Source organism: Melitaea cinxia, chromosome 29, assembly GCF_905220565.1.
Source record: "Melitaea cinxia chromosome 29, ilMelCinx1.1, whole genome shotgun sequence".
Classification (NCBI taxonomy): domain Eukaryota; kingdom Metazoa; phylum Arthropoda; class Insecta; order Lepidoptera; family Nymphalidae; genus Melitaea; species Melitaea cinxia.
In genome coordinates this window covers 5,966,078-5,978,718 of record NC_059422.1, presented here as the reverse complement: position 1 = coordinate 5,978,718, position 12,641 = coordinate 5,966,078, and the positions used below count along the sequence as shown (strand labels likewise).

Genomic DNA, 12,641 nt, shown 5'->3' with positions numbered 1-12,641 from the left:
TTGCCTGGTAGATAAGGCTGCATGGCTTTGTGCCTACTGCTCAATGTTTTTTACAGTTATGTAATAGAGTGAAATAAATAAACATTCTGTTGGGGGTTTTATGGCAGATAATCTTCTTTATCTATGCAAATAAGTAAAAGTGAATCACTAAATGATGTATTGCTAAGCTTGAGAACGGTTGGACCTATTCAGCTGATTTTTTTTTTTAAGTTTACTAAAACGTTGTAGAAGGTTATCTATCTTCTTCTATATAAATAAAAATGGCTCGACCAATTCGGCTATTTTTTGTATGTTAGTTTTAATACTAAAAATAAAATTAATTTTTTTTTAACTTGACAGAACTTTTGACAGAACGAAATCTGGCCAGGCAGCTTGTTATGTAATAAAAATTAGGAAAATTAAGTCAGTTTGCAAGTCAAGACAATGTCTATAATAATATTGACTGCTATCGAGTTGTATGATGATGCTAGATCATGTCAGTTTTATCTCGCAAAAGCAATAATAGTGATTAGATTATTTTAGAACATATGGCTAGTATTATCTGGAAGAAAGTATTGTATTTAAACAGACGTGATGACTGGTGACTTAACTATTTAATATATGTACTTGGAAGTTATACTTTGGTGTGTTATAAATCTGGGATATATTGGGTGTTCAGAGTGAGGAAATTTGGACAGTTTTGGTACTAAATTTTTTATAAAATAGTGAAAAATGACCAACTCTACAGGAGATCACAGCCAAATAATACTGTAAAGTAGTATTGTGTTTCTGTGGTAAGGTGGCAAGAGTTCCCGGGGAGGGTCGGAGTATAGACGGCAACGAGCTTGTATTGCCTCTGGTGTTGCAAGCGTCTATAGGCTATGGCAACTGTTAATGTCGGATGGGTCATACATTTGTTTCATCATTACAGCCTATACAGTCCACTGCTGGATATAGGCCTCCACAAGTTTACGCCAAAAATAACGTAAACTCATATGTTTTGCCCATAGTCACCACGCTGGGCAGGCGGGTTGGTGAACGGAGTATTGGCTTTGTCGCACCGAAGATGCTACCCGTCTTCGGCCTGTGTATTTCAAAGCCAGCAGTTGGATGGTTATCCCGCCACCGGTCGGCTTTTTAAGTTCCAAGGTGGTAGCGGAACTGTGTTATCCCTTAGTGGCCTCTTACGACACCCACGGGCAGAGAGGGGGTGGATATATTCTTTAGTACCGTAGCCACACACTGTTTACCAATACATTTACCAATACATTTGTTTACCAATCTTGAAATTTAAAAACCTTATAAGACAAAAGTCACCATCTATAATGCTCTTGCGCGCAGTACATTAGAGTACTGCAGTATTGTTTGGAATCCGCATTACAAGGTGTACAGCAAGCGTTTGGAAAGCGTTCAGAAAAGATTCCTACGGCACTTGTCATATCGTTGTGATATATTGAAGAATTCAACAAGCTATTCGGATAGACTCCAACACTTCACCTGAATTCCCTTTCTAATCGTGGAGAGTTTCTCGATGCAATATTTCTATACAAGCTGGTCAATTCGCACACGGATGCTCCTCAGCTTCTATCTTTGTTAGATATAAATATACCTAAACGCCTACCGAGAGTCACCAGATACAAGCCTTTTGCTCAAAAATGAGCTAGGTCAAATCTGGGACTGTTTTCTCCTTTAAATAGACCCACGAAAGCATACAATGCTATTCATAATACCACTGTTTCCGTCAACCACTCAAGCCATGAAATTGATATATTCTCTAATAGTCTCAATTCATTTAGAAAACATACAGGCTTAAAATATTATGAATTACAAGAGATGGTTTGTACTAAAAAGGATTGATGTATATTATATTTATGTCCTAATAGTTTTACATTTTTTTAACGTCTACTGTCAAAATTTTACATGTAATTAATTTATAGTTTTTAATTCAATCTAGTCGATACCGTCTATTTATATTTATATTCGAATTAAGTGTTTTATTATATATATTCTAATAATTATAACTTAATTCAATGTTAGTTACTTCGTATTTACTTATTATTTTCAATTGACGTAAAAATTGTCTAATTCGCATTGTGGTTTGCACATGTAATTGAGGTGAAACTCACAATCAACATTTTATATTCATGCTATTTTTTTGTGATGTATTGGTGTTTATCTTGTGGGTGCAACTAAATAAATAAATAATAAAGACGTAAAAAATACACTTGTGTATATTTTCTATTCATATAGTAGCCGTGCAAATAAAAATATATTTTTTCATATGCTGAAGGTTAAATAATAAGCCTTAAGGCTTAACTACAAGTCTTGACCTAACTTAATGCCAAGTATTTATTATAAAGTTTTTGATGATCGCCAGTACGATAAACTTGCTTAGAAATATTTTTCTCTACTGTTACTGTGCTAATGCTCAAATAACCATTTGTTAATTGAATAAACATTAATAAATAGTTTGCAGTTGTTACCTCTAAAATGTTTTATGTCTAAATGTTTCATAATGTGGTTCAGTGAACAACTATAATTTATAATTTGCTTTTAATTCAGTCGTTGAAACTTTAATATAAACTGCGATATTATAAAAGTCAAGTCAGCTATTTACGTTGTTCTTTAACTACATAAAAATTACAAAACGATGTATCTATTTCAGGCGCAGGACTTGGTCTTCAACGAGAATGTCCTGCTACAGACATTAGGTTTCGATGTTGCGATCGACCACCCTCACACGCACGTCGTCCGCACCTGCCACCTTGTGAAAGGTGAGACGCGTTACGGACTTGTCGCCAGCGTGGCGGGCGCCGCACGACTGTCACTGATGCGGCACGGCTGACGTGAGGACGGCTCGGAATATTCGTTCGCTCGAAATTTGAATTTTTGTGCGTTCGAAATTTGTTTTTTTTTGTACATTCTAAAATTTAATTTGTATTGACGGTAGAATGTTTGATTTTAATTTTGGCGACGACAAAATTGAGATGCACTTATGATAGTTGCTTATTAACTTCCATTATTATAAATATGATTGTTGGATTATGGTGTCATATAAAATGGTTGAACTATTACAGAACGTCTACTTTTATGAGAGCATTATGCTAGATCTTAAACTCAATTCTGAATTATATTCTGATTGTATTGTGACAGTCATTCTATACACTATTGGACTGTGGTCACCCTTCCAGTTGCTCAAACCTGTAAATTATTTAATGATAATTGACAAATGAAACTAAAAAAGACAGATCCTAACTAGAGTGATGGTGTATATGTTGCAGTCAGAACTCTTAACCAGTCAAAAGTACTATTGACTAGCGAAATCAGTCAAAAGTACTTTTGACTGGACAAGTTGGTCAAAAGTGGTTTTGACTGAAAATTATCGGTTATTAGTACTTTTGACTGCAAATTCGCGGTTAAAAGTACTTTTGACTGACGCTCTCCGTCAAAAGTATTTTTAACTGCAAAAAAGCGTCAGTCAAAAGCACTATTAACTCGTTAGATGTGAATAAATTTAGTCAAAGATCCTGATAAACCATAATAAATGTATGCCCGCGATCTTCTTGCGACTGCATGTCAATCAGATTGACTTGGCAGCGGCAGTTCATTTCAGTGTGCAGGATCGGTTTCTAAACCTGACCATCCTTTTCTTGCTTTTCTTCCTTTGGCATACTTTGCACATTGATAAATATATATTAATCATTTCTTTTGTAACATTAGCGTACTTTTTTGCCGTTTCATTCTTAAGTCTATCGCGACCACCATGCCCTATAGAAATATGAGCAGCATCAATAATGTCGTAGATTTCCTCAGCCGGCAAAAATATTTGACAGGTTCTGTGTTTGCAATTAATTTTTTTATACCACAAACTTCAATGTGTTAAAGCGTTGTAGTCTACTGTACTGTAATGGTGTTTCCTTTTCATTAAATTTCGCGTCTTCCACATCCATTGCAAACTTTTTAAATTTTTCTTTTGTCATTTGTCACATTGAAATGACTATCTTTCATATCTTCCATCGCTAAAATTCTTTGCAAAAAGCCTTCTTTCTTTTCGTAGTCACTCATTTTTGTTCTAATATCAGCACGTTCTCCACTAATAATGAGTAATATAAAAGTTTATATGTGCGTTTGTCGTTATTTTTATCGACCACCTTAACTTTTTTAAAGTTTTGACTGATACAACCAGTCAAAACCACTTTTAACGGAATCATTTAGTCAAAAGTACTTTTAACTGTTATTTTAGTCAAAAGTATTATTGACTAAAGCAAACGGTCAAAAGTACTTCTGACTGATTTTGCTAGTCAATAGTGCTTTTGACTGGTTAAGAGTTTTGACTGCAACATATATATTATATCTAATGCACTAGTATAGTATACATCTCCTACTCCATACCAATTTGTCTATTTCTCTCTTTCTTCGATTTCGCATCCAATAGCAAGCAATAGGGTCTGACGTTTAATAAATATTATAATTAAATTCAAGCATTCATTTGATAATCGAGCCGTCCTCAAAATATAAAACAAAGCCGTACGCGTGCTATGGCATGGACCAACGGGCCAAGTATCTGCTATTATAGGTATGTTTAATTGACAATATATGTGTGTTGCCCCATTTCCTTGTTGCTCCGTAACTTACAATAAAAATTAATACTAAGAAAAGAAAAAAAAAATGTTGAGATGCTATATATTATTAAAAATTATTTATTTATATTTTATTATATTATGTTTGAAATATATACTGCAATATGCAGCTTAAATAAAAAATAAAAACTAAAATTAAAGAATTTTTAAATAAATGTTGTGGATATTCTACAATATTTTGTGGTTTTAAAATATAATGTAAAATTATTCTCACTATATGTTTATTTATATATATTTAAATGATTTTGGCATTCTCCTGGGAAAAGAATTTTTCAAATCGGTCCATTTTTTTATCCATTAGAAAACAAAAAAAAAGACAATTTTTGTTATTATAGTATTAGTATTAGATAAATTTTGTGTAGTAAACAACGATATAAAACTTTTCAGCTCCGAAAGATTTGGCCCAAACTTCATACTTCATGGCATCAAACAGTCTCCACTTAACAACGATGTGTCTCCAGTATCGGCCGACAGTTGTCGCCTGCTTTTGTATACATTTAGCGTCGAAATGGAGTAATTGGGCGGTGAGTGTAATATTGTTCTTACGTATGCCCAATTCCCATATTATTAAGGCAGGATATATCCTGTTTAAAATCTGGAGCAGCCCATCTGGGAAAGTATCACCACCTTACAGAAGCTCACAGTAAAATAACACTGCTATGTGATGAGTAAGGTAGAGAGCTCCTGGGGAGGGTCGGCAACACTATTACGATGCTTCTGGTGTTGCAGGTATCTAAACTACGGTATCCGCTTACCATCAGGTGATTAATAGGCTTGATTAATGACTTAGTTGTATTAAAAAATCTGTAATATTAGCTTATCTCTTTTACTCTTTTAGTAAAAGTATTTATCTTCCAGATACCTCAGTCGCACGAGGGTAGACATTGGTTTTCCTATGTGGATCGGAGTGTTACCACCGAGCTACTGGAACGTTTAACAGCGGAGTTCCTTCACATATTTGATAAGTGCCCATCTAGATTGAAGAGGAAGATGATGACCATGTCCAATAGTGAGTTGAAATAATTGGTACTAAGCTGTTAGGTGAGAGAGGACACAACCGGAAATATCCTGATCAAAAGCTTTACCTACCCAACTTTGGAAGTTCCTCGACCTTGCAAAAGACCACAGCTAAATATTACTGCTTTCAAGTAGTGTTTTGTTACTTTGGTGAGTAAGGTAGAGAGTTACTGGTGGGGTAGGTTCGGAAACGCGTTTGCTAAGCTTCTGGTGTTACAGACGTCTATAGGCTACGATAACCTGTCTGGTTGGTACTCTTGTTTGCCGACTTAGTCATATAAATAGGAAAAGAACACACATATGCGAAATATGGCTAAATATATAACAAAGACAATATTTTAAGAGGAATGGTGGAGTTTCTTGCCATTTCTTCTCTGCAGAATCTACATTTCTAATCGGTTGTAGCTTCACTTTAACTAATAGTAACTTAACCTAATTGGTTTATTGAAAACAAATATTGCTTTTGAAGCCTACACAAATAAAGTAGATTTTGATTTGATTTTTGACATGGTCTTTTCTTAACATCAAAGGATGTCTCTTACTAACTTAACGCCCGTGTTTTATATAGTTGTTATTGATATTTGTTGTTTAGCCTTTTATCGTGAAGAAAGGCTTGAAATGTAAATAATGTCGCGTGTATCAGCTGGTGCCTATTTATTAAAAGTAGTGGTGCCAGTTGTCGAAATTCGACCATAATTAATTTAAATTATAAGTTTGAAATTTTCAAGGTTCTGCTGTCGAAGACTATCTATAATAATAAGCAAAATAGTGTATAATTATGTGTGATGAATACATGGTTGTGTGTGTAATGTTTTTTTTTTTATTATTGATTCAATGTATATTTTTATGTAAAATTAAAAAAAAATATTAGCATTCTGCACTCCTCTATATAAACTATAAGCTTCATACTCCTCCGTCCGCGCAATTTTCGTAAAAGGGGTACAAAGTTTTTGCTTCGCGTATTAATATATAAATAATGTCTCCCAGGCGGCGGATCCCCGCACTCAGGCGTTCACCCATCCGGCTCAGCGGTTGCAAACTCACCGTTCGATAAGAAACACACACTGGCCAACAGCGATGAGATTGACAAGTCATTTGATAAAGGTAAATATAATTATGTATAAGCAGGATATGTACTAGTCAAAATCTTGTACAGATCGTCTCGTCTCTACATAATACGCTCTCAAGTAGCGATCCTGTGGTGAGTGACATAGCCAGAGTCTCTGGAGATTAGTGATGTAAATCGTTAACGATAAATACCGATTATTAAATAAAAAACTGGTTTTTACGTGTTTTATTAATTCATATATTCATCCTCAACTATAGAGTGTTACTGAAAGTCCATATCGTCCATCCATCATATCAAGCTATATAGGTCCTAGTAATTGATTTACCTTTTACTTTGCCATTTTCCAAACAAGATAATGAATCTGACTTTTTAAGACACTGACTAACTAGCTAGTTAAGTACTAGCCGTTTTTTTAATTGGGTTTAGACGAGAAAATTTAAATTACAAAAGATTATTCGAAACTTGCAAGCGCATTCCTAAAAAGAGTCGTCAATACCTGTAAGCTCACAAAAAAAACCGGTGATTATCGGTTTTTACAAAAACTGTTTTGTTTTTTTTTTAAGTTTTTTGCGAAACTGATTCATTACATGAGATGTATAATTTACTAAGGGAACAGCAGGATACTTCCGACTCGAAATCTGTTGCTGCCTGACTTTGGAAGTACTTTTAGCATTACAAAGACCGCAGCTAAATAATACTGTTCTCAAATAGTCTTGTGTTCCTGTGATATGTGTGTTGTTGAAGATAGGGTTGGCAATGCGCTTGCGATGCTTTTGCTGATGCAGGCATGGATAGTGTACAGTAATCGTTTACTATCAGGAGGGTTTTTTTCCTGTTTACCCCCATTGTAGTAAAAAAAATAGCTATTTGTTAATCGAATGTGTGAAAATATTGAAGCAGGTTTAAGATTTAAATAAACTCGTAATTGCTATTGTGTTATGTTAAGGTAGTGTTTTACATCCTTTACTACTGTGTCACAGCTACATGTTCATAAAGTTTTAAGTTTACAAAATATAATAAATACTAATCAACGATTATTTTAACAGAATACGAGCGTGAAAGGCGTCGTCAACAACCACCAGGCGGCTACGTTCCAGCGACCGCTCCACCGAATCCTACGCAACCACAGAAGATAGATTATAACCTATACAGAGAGAAGAGAGAAAGAGAAGAAAGAGAGAAGCGTGAGGAAAGAGAGAGACGGCAACAGCAAGCCGTGCAACGACCGGGGGTTCCCCAACCGAATAGACCCAACCCTCCTCCGCCTCACCATCGTCCCTCCAGCCAGCATCATAAACCTCACCCGTGGCCACACAAACCCCCACACCACAAACCTCCTCACGACCATAAACCTCCCCACGACCATAAACCTCCCCACGACCATAAACCTCCCCATGAACATAAATCTCACGACCACAAACCTCCCCATGATCACAAACCTCTCCACGAGCACAAACTTCCCAACGACCACAAACCCCCTCACGACCATAGGCACAGACAAATGCCAATACCGTCAACCTCTAGTCAACCGGTTCCGCATCAACCGGAAGTTCCCACACGCACCCGACCCCCCTCGTTATTCTCTCCAGAAAATACAACTCCGGCGGTCGCAGCGTCGGCCCCCCGGCGACCCCCCTCAAATCCACAACAGAGACCGAGGCCGGAACCTAGGCTAGTACCGACACTACCTCCCCATCCCCAAGCACCACCAGAATCAAAACCTCCTTCAGCGAGTCCACACAAAAAACGTCCAGATCCTACCGCTGTTGTTCGCGACATGCAACCCCCCGCCATTCTATCTCCGTTCTCGTCGCCCCCCAATAAAGAGGTGAAACCAAGAACAAGGTTGCCCTCGAATTCGGAACCTGAGTTAGTACCTGTAGTTAAGAAAATAGACGAGACGCCGGGTTACGAAAACGTGATCAGGGAGTCGCAGCGCGGCAACGCGATAAAGACTAGACAACCTGAAAGGAAACCTGAACCTAGGTCCCTGAACGGTATCGAAACCGACCCAACTCTAGTCTCCAATCTGCTCAAAGAGAGTTTAGTTAAGCCCGTTCCTATCACAGTTCCTACGGAGAAGAAATCCCCCGTCGAAGTTAAAAAGGAACCGGTTATAGAAACTCCGGCCCCCCCACCGGCACCCCCTCCCCAAGTGGAGCAACCCGTCCAACCCCCACCGGCCCAACCCCCCCAGCCCGCCCCTACGGAGGAGTCCGACCACAAACATAAAAAGGAAAAGAAAAAGAAGGACAAACACAAACACAAAGACCGCGACAAGTCAAAAGAAGAGAGAAAAAAACATAAAAAAGACAAAGATAAAGAGAAAGAGAAGGAAAAGAAACCGGAGTCGGCGCCGGAACCGGACGGCATCCGGATAACCATCCCCCGCGAGAAGCTATCCAGCCCCGGGTTGAAGATCAAAATACCCAAAGAGCGGCTCGCGGCCCCCCCACCACCGCCCGGACTCAAGATCAAGATCTCGAAGGACCTCCTGGAGACGTCTCGCAAGCGGCCCGCCGCCGGGGAGCCGGGGCCCCCGGCGAAGCTCAACAAGGTAAGGCCCCCTTTCAGGCCCCCCCTCCCGTACTACATGGTGCGGCCGCCCCCGCCGCTCTACTACTATTACCCGCCCATGTTCGCTCACGCCCACGCTCAGGCGCAGGCCCACGCCCATGCGCAGGCGCAAGCCCACGCCCACGCCCAACATGCCCACGCACAAGCCCACGCCCAGCCGCCGCTACCCGCCATGCCGCCGCCGCCTGTACCGCCACCTCCACCGGAGTGATCGCCATCATGAGCTACTGTTCAAATTAAATACTACCCTTTACATATTAATTTCGTTAAGTCTATATTTTATAGATTCTTTTTTAATTTTTATTTGTCATACATTAAAATGTATAAACAGTACGGCATTTGGAGGGTAGATCTTGATTGTAAGTAGCCTTTGATTAAAAAAAAATGTACTTATTGTACTAATTTCTGTCTCGAATGAGTTCATTACTCATTGATAAATATTTACTAGGAAATAATATATTTTTTATAAAGAAATATTTGTAATGGTGTTTTGAAAAGTTAACGTTTAGTAGCAAAATTATACCTTTTATAGGTTTCTCTAATCAAAAAAGCTGTTTTTGACGATTTTTATACTTGTACTTATTTTTATTAAGACTACGAAAATTGTTTAGGGGTACTTATTATGTTGTGTTTAGTTTTTTTTCTCAATTTATAAATAATTTAACTACTTATTCTTTAACTTCTTCTAAGTTTTTTTTTAATTGACTGAATTAGTTATTATTGTAATGGTAACACACATTAAGTTACGATTTTCGTAGTTTGAAAAAAAAAAAAAGAAAATCCTTAAAGAATTAGCTATTTTTGACTACTTTAACGGTTATACTGTATATATTAGGTTAAGAATAGTTATATTTTTAGATATGAATAGTATTTACAATGTTTTGTAATAATCTAAAAGTTATCGTTCTGAATGTACAAATTTTATTCTATACAATTTTTTATAGCTTATCGTCTATTTAATAAAAGCAAATAGATATAGTTGTACTTAAAAAAATATAATTATTACGTCCATACTTAGATATTCCCTCGGTTTCTATATTCAAAACTGTGTCGTTTTATTGAATACCGGGTCGTAAAACGAATCTTTTCACAACAGGATCCGAATCTTGGACTATTATTGTCTATGGGTACTATGTGATTTTATAAGTTGATCAGGGAAAGTCTGAGTAATTTAGAACATTACATGTCTTCCATAACTGTTTTTTCATTGACATTCCGCTAAATCAAAAATCTAAATGACAGTGTTCCGAAGTGGTTTTTTTTTACGCAACAAATTTTAAATTGTTGTATTTGATTTAAAAAAAAAGTAAATATATATTTTTTTATACAAATTTATAAATATTGTCACTATATTTAATAGTTAATATGAATTAAAAAGATATATTGTTGATGTTTTAACAGATTATAAATATATTGTTACAATGAATGGTAACACAAATATGTTTCGGGAGGTACTTTTCGAAACTGATCAAATCTAAATTTAATATTTTTGGGTCGAAATTTTTCAGATACTTATAACTTATTAAATTTCTTTCAAACTGAGTCGAATGTAATGTGAATTCCTTAAAAAAAAATCAAGTTTACCTTTCTCATGTATATTTCTAAATGACTATTTGAAGTCTATCCTTATTTTGAAGATAGTCTGGCTTAAGGATTAGTTTCAAATGTTATTATAGTTGGAATTGTATTAAAAACTTGACTAGTTTCAGAAGCTATCTCCTGAATAATGTTTATTATATATATTGTAAAATATACCTAAAACTTATTTATATTAACGAAAAAAATGTAATTTACTGAGACATGACTTCACTTGCTTATAAAAATCTATAAATACATACAACGAAAGTCGTTGATCAATAATATTTATAACATATATTTCATTATATACACCTAAAACCTATTTATATAAACAAAAAAAAAATATGTAATTTACCGAGACATTAATGTCATACATACTTGCTTATATCTATAAATTAAACGAAAGTCGTTAATATTTTGTATCTTAGAAGATTGTAGACAATTGAATATATATTTAAATTTATGGAAAGTAAATTACCTTTATATTATTACGTCATAATATAGTAGAATATTAATATATTTATTTATTTTTCCATTGACCCACATTTTCGCACGTTTACTTACGTTTAATTCGTACACAATTATGAGAACATGGAACAGTATATAGATAATAAAGTTTGTGGGGTAGATTTGTACGCGAGAGTTTAGGGGTTAGAAGTGTTGAAATGGGGTTATATTTATCAAAACCTACTTATAATTTCAAACTCATATCATGGTATGTTAGTTTGGGGACTACAAATATACGTGAGTGTTTAGGGGTTAGGAGTTTTGAAATGGGGCTTATATTTATCTAACGTTTCTATTCTTTTATGTCAGAGGCTATTAATAACTAGTTTTTCATATTTATCTATTTATTTATTTTTTTCTATCTTTTTAGTTTTTTATATATTAATCGATAATCAATATTTAATTATTTTCAATGTAAGATAAGATGTATGTAAGAAACACAAGCTAAAATTATAGTTGATTTAAAATCATTTCATAAACAAAATAAAAAGTGCGAAGATGTGGGTCGATGATCTATACACATAAGCTATTACACATTTATTGTAATTACAAAATAATCTCATGTAAATCATTATTTTTTATTATTTATTACATAATTACATACAGGGCTCTCGACTTCTAACTACGTTCTCTCAAATGGGGGTTCTGTAGGTGTAATAGATCACATTCCATGTGAAAAAAAATCCTAGCCCTAGACGAACAACCTGTATAATTTATTTGTTGTAGATTTGTTCAGAAAGTTTTAAATATACCGGTTCCATCACTGGCCAGGATATTACTTCTAAACAAATTTAGATCTATTTAATAATAATTATGATAATTTTATGTTTAATATATATTTTTATTTAAAACGAATATAAAACATTACCAGATCAGCTTTAATTTAATATAAATTTAAAGATTATAAATATATACCCTGTTATTTGTATTAAAAACAAAAATTTATTTAGTTTTTATTTTGCAAAAATAGAAAAAAGGTATAAATACAGGGTTTTTTGTAATATAGTGTTCCTTGAGAGTTGATGACTAAGCCAATCTTAAGGTATTATGCTCACAATTATGGTTACAATTTTTTTTTTTTTTTTGTATGTAATTACGGCCTGATACATTTAATTTCTGTTCCTAATCAAATGTTCATATGTATGGACTGTACTTTATATGTACATACATGTACGTATATTATAAAATAATAAATATAAATTACTGATTAAATTAAATCATGTAATTATAGTAAATACCATTTGTAAGCTATGTTCAATAAAATCAGTTAGAGA

General features: G+C 35.0%; 1 protein-coding gene across 1 annotated transcript in view; it reads left to right on the top strand.

Moving 5' to 3' along the window:
• Nucleotides 1–12,641, top strand: part of LOC123667988 (cyclin-T) — a 31,955-nt gene that overhangs the window by 15,573 nt on the left and 3,741 nt on the right. Inside the window, exons 4-8 of the mRNA XM_045601812.1 lie at nucleotides 2,645–2,753; nucleotides 5,007–5,143; nucleotides 5,478–5,628; nucleotides 6,624–6,740; nucleotides 7,752–9,262. Of these exons, the coding sequence (XP_045457768.1) occupies nucleotides 2,645–2,753; nucleotides 5,007–5,143; nucleotides 5,478–5,628; nucleotides 6,624–6,740; nucleotides 7,752–9,262 (2,025 nt within the window). The remainder of the gene's footprint in view (nucleotides 1–2,644; nucleotides 2,754–5,006; nucleotides 5,144–5,477; nucleotides 5,629–6,623; nucleotides 6,741–7,751; nucleotides 9,263–12,641) is intronic.